Genomic DNA, 9907 nt, shown 5'->3' with positions numbered 1-9907 from the left:
GTTATAGTCGCTTCCATTTAGAGTCAAATCGGTTTTGATGCTGGAAAGGTGCAAAATGATGCAAAAATAAAAAAAGTAATTGGCAATTCGCCTCAAATGCAATAAAATAAACACAAAGTCATGTGTGTTCAAATGTAGGGAGTAAAGTTAAAAGTTGCCAGAAAAATAAATACCTAAGTAAAGAACAGATACCTGATAACTGTACTTAAGTTCAGTATTTCCCACCATCTGTATCTCTTATTTGTGCAGTTCTACCTGGAAATCCTGTTAATCGCTCCCAGACAGCCTTATGCGATAGATTGTATTTCCCAGGAATGGTAGTCGAGTGCAGATGACGCTAGAGGTTTAGACGGAATATGGCTCTCTCCAGAGGTTTGAGATTCTGTCAAAGGGTTTTCTCCTGGATACCAGTACTTATAATAACCTCCGTGGTGCTGTGGTCGTATTACGCATACGTGTTTGAACTATGCTTGTGTAAGTATGCCGTTTTCATTGTATGTGTTAATGCTGAATACCTGTGTTGACTAAATAACGCCGAAGATCCGCAGAAGCTAGCAGCTCCCAAAGCGGAAGTATTGTATGCGGTGTTCTTTCTGGGAAATAACTCCCCTTAATCGGCTTTAAAATAAATAAATAAATATTTTAGAATGATATGTCATTATTTGATATCGCCTTTGATACAAGACAAAGGGTCTATTGTTGATGCAGTCGACCTAGGTTAGCCCCCTCATCAGTGGTGCACTGTCTCAAGTTTTTCTCTCGTTGCATTACTTATTGTATGCCTGAATCTATTATCTTTTACAGTTACAATCACCAACACGTTTGAAAAGGGTGAGTTCTGCATTGGTGAACATAGTCCCCCACAATGCCATTTTATTTAAAAGCACAACAGTTATGTTCAACCTAAATTATATTGCGTTGTGTTGTGCTTGCAGTGGCCTACCTTCTGGTGTTCCATGTTTGTTTTGTTATGTTTTCCTGGACATACTGGAAGTCAATCTTTACTCCACCTGCATCACCATGCAAAAAGGTAGCTCTGATGTTCTCCCTCGGATAATTGTATTCTCCAATAGTGTTGATAGCCTTACTTGCAAGCCATATTGTATGTCATTCATAAGGGACTAATTGAGGTTGGTTTACCATGTGTTTATGGTTGTTCCCCCAGTTCCAACTGTCTTACTCTGACAAAGAAAGATATGAATTGGAAGAGCGGCCAGATGCTCAGAAACAAATACTGGCTGAGATCGCAAAGAAATTACCTATTTTCAGTCGGGCACAATCTGGAGGTAAATTACTGGTTTTCTTTAAGGTTAAGTCATGCAACATAATTATAAAGATTCAACGATGGTACAATAAATGTATTGTGCAGTATGTGAGTCTTTAATTTGTCTGAGTAGTAGTTTACTATGAAAAGGCAGGGGACCTCCATGTGAAATGCAGATCTATTATTGGGTGTCATGGTATGGAACTTTAGATCTACAACTACAAGCCACTTCTTGTACACCTGGTCATACCACTGCATGAACACAGCCACACTATGTTGAAAACTCAGAAGCAAGGCAATTAAGTGTTTGTGTGTGTGTGCGTGTGTGCATGTTTGGTTGCTTGCTGTCCCCTCTTGAGGGTAATCAGCCAATGTTGTTCTTTCATTAGTACTGATGGCTTCTACAAAGTTATAGGGCTGCAGGAAGTGTGTGAAGGGTAAGCTCAGCTCAAATGTCCCCTCTTTCAATTGGCCATCTTCTTGTCTCTAGCTATCAGGTTCTGTGACCGATGCCAGGTGCTGAAGCCTGACCGCTGCCACCACTGCTCTGTTTGTGAAACGTAAGTCTGCTTTTCCCCCTCCAATTCATTTGTCTCGAGATATTGCCTCGGGCAAGCTGATATTTACTGGCTAGGGACTGTTGCTATAATTAGAAGGTTAGTTATCGCGGTGCTGGAAAGAAAAGGCCAATAAGGTTTAATGAAAGCAGTGATGTTGAAAGTCCTCACTTGGAGGATAATCATAGAGATTTTTTAATATATAAATACATATATATTTAGTCACTTTAGTGACTGATGCATACAAATATTTTCATTCTATTTTTTCAGATGCGTTTTAAAAATGGACCACCACTGTCCTTGGTGAGTGGCAACAATCATTTGCTTTAACTTTTAATCACATTTTTCTAAATCTTTTTGATAAAAATAAAAAAAAAGGTTTTATGATAGCATCTTTTTTCCTTAAAGGGTCAACAACTGTGTGGGTTTTTCCAACTACAAGTTCTTCCTACTCTTCCTCTCCTACTCCATGGTGTACTGTGTGTTCATAGCCGCTACAGTCTTTCAGTATTTCCTGAAGTTCTGGGGGGTGAGTGTCTTCTATTTTCTACTTTTGAAGGGATTAGAAGCCTTGCCAATCAATGATGCAGCAGGGTTGAACTGAATGTTAATGCATTTTTCTCACTCTTATCCACAGGGGGATCTTAATAATGGGCCTGCAAAGTTCCATGTGCTCTTCCTCATGTTTGTAGCGCTCATGTTCTTTGTCAGTCTAATGTTCCTCTTCAGTTACCACTGCTGGCTAGTGTCCAAGAACAGATCCACCCTGGGTATGTCTTTTTACATATTTAAGTTTCCCTTTCCTCAAATGTCCCCCACGTAACACATCTCGCATGCTCTGATAGTTATGGAGGAGGAAAACAAGGTGAAGTATTCCTCACACTAGTGTCCCTTGTGCTCTACCAGAGGCTTTCTCGGCTCCGGTGTTTGTTGGTGGGCCAGACAGGAACGGTTTCAACGTGGGCATGCATCGAAACTTGGAGCAGGTGTTCGGAGAGAACAGGAGACTGTGGCTTCTTCCCATTTTCACAGGGTAATTGTTCTGTCAACAAGATGTATTACATGATGGCTTCACATTGAGTTGTTTCTACTTCTGGAAGGAATCTGCGCCTGCCGTTTTTGAACTAGAACAAAGAGGCTGGGGACAAATGGGGATTTTTCACAAAACCGTACACCTGTTGTTGTTGTTTTTTGTATTTTTAACAGCCAAGGAAATGGCCACTACTTCCCTCTGAAGAGTCTAAATGAATCCCATAACCCATTACTGGCTAATGATGAGATGTGGGAGGAGTCTGATGAGGGGTCAGATGAGGGCAGCATTGGTGAGCATTTTTTTGTCTCTTCTCCTCTAGAATCCTTCCTCAAAATGTTTAACTGTTTGGTTCTATCTTTGGTTCCCTACTACCATCTGGTGGTCCGATCCAATACATCGGCTGACCAGCAGTAAATGTAAAAAAACAACCAACCCAGGCTAGCTTTGAGTACTTTAAAGCACTCTCAAAAAAGAAGATTTAATCTGGTTTACAACACTGGTGGACCCTTATTCTCAGAAGGTCCCTTTTTTAGGCGTAAACTTTGTTTGGCGTTCAATAGGACCCCCGGTCCATTAATGTTTCTCAGGATGGCGTATCTCTAACATTTTTATGTTTGTTTCCAGACGGTGACCCCTCGGTTACCATTGAAATGGAGCACTAGAGAAGTCTGCCCTCAAGTGTTACAGCACTAGATACAGAAGAGGACATAGGATACCATCCAGTCAGTCTTGTTTCATAAAGGCAAATGCATTCCCAATCCTGTGGACCTTCGACAGACCAGCTGGACATTTCCTTCTCAAAAGGAGCCAAAAGTGTGGATGACTCCCGCAGTTCCTCATCATAAAGAAGTGTTTACCCAGGTATTCTAATTGAATCATGGAGAGAGGGGACCATGTGGTCAACCACGGCATTACTCTTCATGCATAGATGCAACCACTACAGTAACACCTTTATTCTACTGGAAGGACAGATGGAAGAAATCTCCTGGTGTTCTTTAGGCACATGCATTATTAACTTTCCCTTCTCACCCGTTGTCCGCTTGTTTTAGGACCTTCATCGATTGTTAACTGGAAAAGGTTCTGGGGAAGTACAGCACTGTGTTCTTTTCTAATAAGGCTTGTCTTTGTTTACCAATGTTGGGATATTGGTTTACATGCATAATGTTGCACCTAGCTGGTGCAGGCTATTTATTTATTTTAACATGCAGTATTGATGTGTGAAGACTCAAGAGATTTAATGTTATCCAGTTGGTCTCGCAACAATTACAAGTGGAATTATTTTTAAAGGAAAAACCAAGGCATATCATACCTTACTAGAGCTGAGCTTTATCTGTGCCTCATATAATGTAATTTATAAACGATTCCCAAATGATGCACTCTTTAGATTATTGTATAAGACCTCTATCACATTGCTCTGAGAGGTTGGATCAGTCAGATGGGAGACAAAAGTAGTCTGACACATCTGTGGATCACATTGAGCAAAACCTTGAAATTCTAGGAAAATTCTAGTAAAGGTCCAATGAAACACTGTATATTTGGGTGAGTCCCCGGAGCGGGCAGCATAGCTTTTATAAAGTGAAGGCGGTACATAAATATCTGGAAGGGAACCTCTACTCATTAACATTGCTTTTCTGCAGCTTTGAAACACATACTAATATGTATGAAGATCACACTGGTAACATTCAGTTTGTCACCGTCTTTCAACCTTACAGCTTGTTTAGTTTTTTTCGTCTTGTTTATAATTTTTAAGATGACGGTTGATGATCCATGTCCACTGGTGGGTAGAGGTCTTTTTTGTTGAATTGCTTGAATCGTTTCCAAACTCAATGATTTGTTCCCGGCTCACTGTACACTAAATCTACTACATGGTGATTTACTTCCAGAGTGCCCTTTGTTTCTGTTTTCGGCAAGCCAAACCATGTGATCAAACTGCATGAAGATCAGGAGATCTTATCACGTGTTTTTATTTTTAGCTGTGGTGTTTGAGAACCTCTGTAGAGGTATTACATGGATGTTTTTATGTTATCTATTTATTGATATAATATGGTATCGTTAGAGGAATTGTGCTTATTCCCCCCCATAAAGAAATTATTGACTCATGAAATACTGCAACCATGTTGATTATGAAATATTAGATTTAATTTTCACAGGTAAACATCACACCAGTTTCTTGTAATCTAGTATTAAGGTGTTTGCAGATAGCAGTATAATATTGCTAGCAGTTCATATTATCCCTTTTAGCAGTTTTTTACTCAAGTAATGATCGTGGGGCCCTCCCTTTTGATAACACCCCCGGAACATCTAATACTGATACTGCTTGACTTGCTGTTCAGTTGACAACATATCAATCAATTGTTTGATTTATCTGGATGTAACCTGTTTGAATAAATTCAGTCTACAAGTCTACTCAAGTGCTCTAGTCAGTGTTGTCTTTATAACCAAGATTTCACACGCAAACGAAAAGCTAAATTAATACAATAAAAAGCACAATATTTGGAGAGTCCTTTGGAGATCCAGTAAGCATATTTGGCATAGCGTGGAGGAAAGCATAACCATACATTCACACCGCCAAACAAACTTTAGGCCGAGTCTTGAAGTAAAGAAAACTTAACGTAGTCAGGCACCTAGTAGTGTACCTGATTGGGTGTCAACAAACTACAACACTGAAAATCTGCATAATGCAACTGTCTGCTCAACCTTGTAGTTGGCTGTGACACCGCACACCCCACTGTTGCCATGTGTTGCTGGGCAACCAATTGGAAATGGTCAGTGAGTAGTTGGCGGTTGTGAATGTACAGATTCAATCTTTTAATGAGGTGGCCCAGTGGGAAGGGAAAAAAGTGTTTAAAGCAGACAAAGCAAAAAACAAGATGCATAAAACCAACCCCTCCAACCGCTGCCATGTCAAAGCATTCCTCTGGTTGTCCCTGAGTTCAGCGGTCAGTCGGTACCGAAGTACCGTTGTCCAAAATGTGTAGGCGCCACGGGATGCACTTCAGTTGTCAGGATCGTTATGTCTGGGAACTCCTGGATAATGGATTTAGCACCTTGGGGTACAGAGCATAGTTTTAGAGTATGTTTTGTAAGTTCTTGAAACGGTTTAGACATTTTCGAAAAAAGACTGAATACAATGAAACCAACTTTTCAACTATAAAAAATAAAACCATTGAGTTCACCAATATTTCCTGATCAGATTACTCAGTCAGTCATGTGTACACTAGTGGTGTGAACATATCATACACGTAGATAGTGGTAGGGCCTAGAGCCTGAACGGTGAACAGGGGTAGCCAGTGTGGGGGATCAGCAGTCATACCATGAGGGGTGGAGAAGAGGCTGAGGAGGATGATGTGTCTGGGCTGAACGCCGTGCTCTATCAACACCCTCACTGCTTCTATCACGGTGTTCCCCGTGCCTGGGGGGGGGAGAGAAGTCTTTGAGCGATGGCTGGAACAACACAACCCCCTGCCAGGAGGGCCCACTGATTGCCCCTGTGATCTGTTATTGTTATCGTCTTGCAGCCCGGGTCCTGCTCTGATAGGTTAAATGAAACATTCTTCTTAGATCCACACGAGTCTTCAATTAGGGAGTGGTGGAGAAAACGCTGCTTCGTTGTGAAAGGGAGAGGCCATGCTTATTAGGAATCTATTCCTGGAGACATTCATTACGCTATTCAGCAGCTCGCCGGCCATCTCAGAGGCAGTGTCTAATTTTCCCCATGAGAGCTGTAATTATTAACGGCGGGAACGCCAATGTATGATGGAGAAATGAACAACATGCAGAGATGGTCAACACATTTTAGAAACAATTTGACCACAGGTTTTTTTTTCCCCTTCCAACAAAGAAACAAATGTGCAACAATTCCATGACATTATATGGGGTTATTTAAAGTTCTGCCAAAGTGGGTAGTCAACCACTTTTGAATCATCATCCACACAAGCTAAAGGCCACAGGCTGTGTGCACAGCCTGCACCTCCCACCACTTACTGAGGATGGGATACATGAGCAGGACCTTTCTCCTGTAGATATCCGGGGGAAACTTGGCATAGTACACCTTGGCTTTCTGCGTCTCCTCGTCGCTTTGGATCAGGATCTTCCCGATGCGAATGGACCGGCAGCAGTCTCGTAGGCCCTGCTCCATGGCCTCGCCTGCAAGGAGAAAAAAGCGAAACGCTGTGGGTGAACTAGACGAACACGTCGGGGCCTGTGCTCTCGTACGTGATGATACGATACTGTATCGCGTAAATCTCTGCACTTCCATCATCCTGTCCTGGGACATGATGACTAAATTACGTCTAGATGGATCCCAGATGTTTCCCTGCTGGGATTAATAAAAGTACATCTTATGTTATCTCATCTTACTCTCTTCCTCCCCATACCGTCAAAATAGATGATTCAATATAATATTACAATATCATACAACGAAGAGAGGACAAAAAGGGGAAAAAAAACACATGCAGAGATTTCACTTGAGATATTCTCCTCAGGTAGTTTGTTGGTGACACTATTAAATTGACTTATCAGTACAATACAGTACAACCGCACAAACAAAATCCCAAAGTGGTTAGAATAGGGCTGTTAAAAAAATGTCTTGGGTGTGCAAAGTACTCACATGGCTGACCTAGCAATGGAATTTAAATAGGAGACTAATTTAGCAGGTATGAGATATTCAAGACTCTTATCCCCTGACTTACCACTTCTCATAATGCTGACTCCGCAGTTCCCTCTTTCAAACTTGACACCATCATACTTGTACCCTTGGGGAGGAAAATAAAGAAGAGATAGAGAATATTCGGGACGGGGGAAGAAATTGTGTTAGTGGCCCTTTACAGTTTAAAGGGGTGGGGGGGGGGGGGGGGGGGAGAAATGACTTTGAATACCTTATTTAGAACATTTGGAACAACCTCACTCTGAATTATATAAGGGAGTGCCTCCCGGCCTGCTCTCAAAATGTCTTCATCCAACAGCTAGCTTCATTCCCCTACAACAGTGTATGGCCATTAGCAAGCTGTTTGTGTTGAAATGGTACATTAATGATGAGTCAGACTGACTCATTACCAATGCAATACGTGACACCTACAGTCTGCTAATGCTGAATTGATACAGTCTTATTAGGCTTGGGTAATTCCACTTTTTTTCTGAATTTCTTTTTCTCCAGAATTTCTTTACTTTTGCAATGTCCCATGAGTAATACGGATCAGTGTGTTGGTCAAGTTTATACCCTTATCTGCTGATTTGTTTCCCCTGTTATGCCCTACAAATTAAAACATATGTTGAAAACCTGAAATCCAAAAGACTTGAAATCAATCATTTAATTGATTGAACATTGCATCATTTGAAACATCATTACTTGATTTGACCAACATGCTCACAATTATTTCCATCTTGGAATTGTTTGTTCTACTGTGGATAATAATCTTAAAAAGGTACTGATGTATGATTTATTATTTACTATTTAATTTAAGCATAAGCAGGGCGTGACTCATTCTGACCAATCAGGGCATATCTTCCATGATTGATTCAGGGATTCCATCTTGCCAGTCAATCACAGATGGTGCTAAATGCAACACTTCTCAATAGACACAAATATGAAGCGGGATGGAGGAAAGAGGGAAGGGAAGGGTTGTTTAGTTTCAAAATCTTGCTACCTTCCCCTTTTTTTTGCTCTCTCTCTTTACAAATCAGCACCTTAATGCCCAGCTAGTGTTATGGACTATGGCAAATAAAGAACATATTACAGAGTTTGTCTATCATCTTTGGGTTATTAAACAATGTTGAGTTCTTAAAACCTACTGTCGAGAGACAGCGGAAAATATACAGCATAACTCTTTCATATCAGAAATGGCTTTTGATTGAGATTTGTTTTTCAATCTAAGCCTGGCATTAGAAGGTAAGTTGTACATTTAGAGAGCATAAATACAGTCTGTATATAGCTTTGGTCATGGATGGTCACATGTTACGTGGCAGGGAATACACTAGCCTTGAGTACATAGACCATATTGCAAACATGTTACTCTGTAAGGTTGCTGTTGCACAGGATCGTAACAATACTTCGACGTGCAACACTCAAGGCCGGGAAAAACACTCACCTGTTGGAGTAGTGACAGTACACTCTGAGTAGGGAAGCTGATTAAGTCCCTCCTCAACCACTAGTCTGATCTGTCAGGGAAGAGATGTTAAATTAAAGCGTGGCTTAAAATAACTGAAACAACACAACAACAACTCGACCACTTACCAGTCGATCAGCACAAAACACAAAGTCCCCTCTGCTGGTTGATCTGAAATGGTCCATAAAGTCTTGGTCATGTTTGAGTTATCATCTTGAGATTCATTATGGAAAAGTCTGCGATTTCAATGAACACCACAAAGTGGTCTTTACACATGATAATTATATGATAATAATATGTTACACAGAACAAACGAATTGGACTCACTTGTCTCTAATTATAGTTTGTAGTTCGCGGATCTGGTCGTTCAAGGGAAGCAGTTTAAGCTGGGGTCCTAAGGACTCCTGACTCTCTGCCTGTATACTGACATTCTCTGATCCAGAGTTGGACACCAAGTCAGGAACACTGCTGTCACTATTGTTCGCAAACCGCACTTGCTTCATGGGGTGCTCTTGGCCACTGTTGACATTGTTCATCTGCTGATTGTGGCATGGCATCCTGAAAACGATGTGTGGGGGGGAGGGAGAGGGGAAAGATAAAGCCCTTTTCCCCAAGATTTGGGAACAACGTGTGGGTCTGAGGCTAATTTTATTTCACTGCCGTTAGACCCACTGACCTGCTGCCTCATGGAGACAGCCACACACAACGTGTCCTTACTTAGCTTGATTCCACTCGGTTGCTTGGGCGTCTTGTCAGGCTGTGCAGACGGTACAACTGCGTCCTGTAATTAATAACAGCCTCCTCATTCACAACTCGAAATATGGTTCAATCGAGATGGCTCGATACCATAACAGTAAAGGCTTGATGACAGCGATATATCCAGTAGCTCCGGTGCTAGCGCTGACATGGGCAGTGAAAAAAAACATAACTTGAAAGCGGAAGTGACGGA

At 41.4% G+C, this 9907-nt stretch overlaps 2 protein-coding genes across 2 annotated transcripts; one reads left to right on the top strand and one right to left on the bottom strand.

Annotated features, from left to right (window-relative positions):
• The first annotated feature begins 282 nt into the window (after positions 1 to 282).
• zdhhc15b (zinc finger DHHC-type palmitoyltransferase 15b) lies at positions 283 to 5659 on the top strand. Its single transcript, XM_056600032.1, has 11 exons — positions 283 to 474; positions 805 to 831; positions 936 to 1030; positions 1166 to 1286; positions 1755 to 1824; positions 2092 to 2124; positions 2230 to 2350; positions 2459 to 2591; positions 2728 to 2854; positions 3028 to 3143; positions 3479 to 5659. The coding sequence occupies exons 1-11, from the start codon at positions 357 to 359 to the stop codon at positions 3514 to 3516; spliced, it is 999 nt and encodes a 332-aa protein (XP_056456007.1). The 5' UTR covers positions 283 to 356; the 3' UTR covers positions 3517 to 5659.
• Positions 4573 to 9907, bottom strand: uprt (uracil phosphoribosyltransferase (FUR1) homolog (S. cerevisiae)). The gene is made up of 8 exons (XM_056600033.1): positions 9676 to 9907; positions 9286 to 9516; positions 9087 to 9129; positions 8941 to 9010; positions 7546 to 7608; positions 6839 to 7000; positions 6168 to 6266; positions 4573 to 5901 (listed from the first exon to the last, which is right to left on the bottom strand). The coding sequence occupies exons 2-8, from the start codon at positions 9513 to 9515 to the stop codon at positions 5795 to 5797; spliced, it is 774 nt and encodes a 257-aa protein (XP_056456008.1). The 5' UTR covers position 9516; positions 9676 to 9907; the 3' UTR covers positions 4573 to 5794.

Source organism: Gadus chalcogrammus, chromosome 10 (assembly GCF_026213295.1).
Source record: "Gadus chalcogrammus isolate NIFS_2021 chromosome 10, NIFS_Gcha_1.0, whole genome shotgun sequence".
Lineage (NCBI taxonomy): Eukaryota > Metazoa > Chordata > Actinopteri > Gadiformes > Gadidae > Gadus > Gadus chalcogrammus.
Note: the sequence above shows the minus strand (reverse complement) of the source record. Positions and strands in the feature narration are given on the sequence as shown.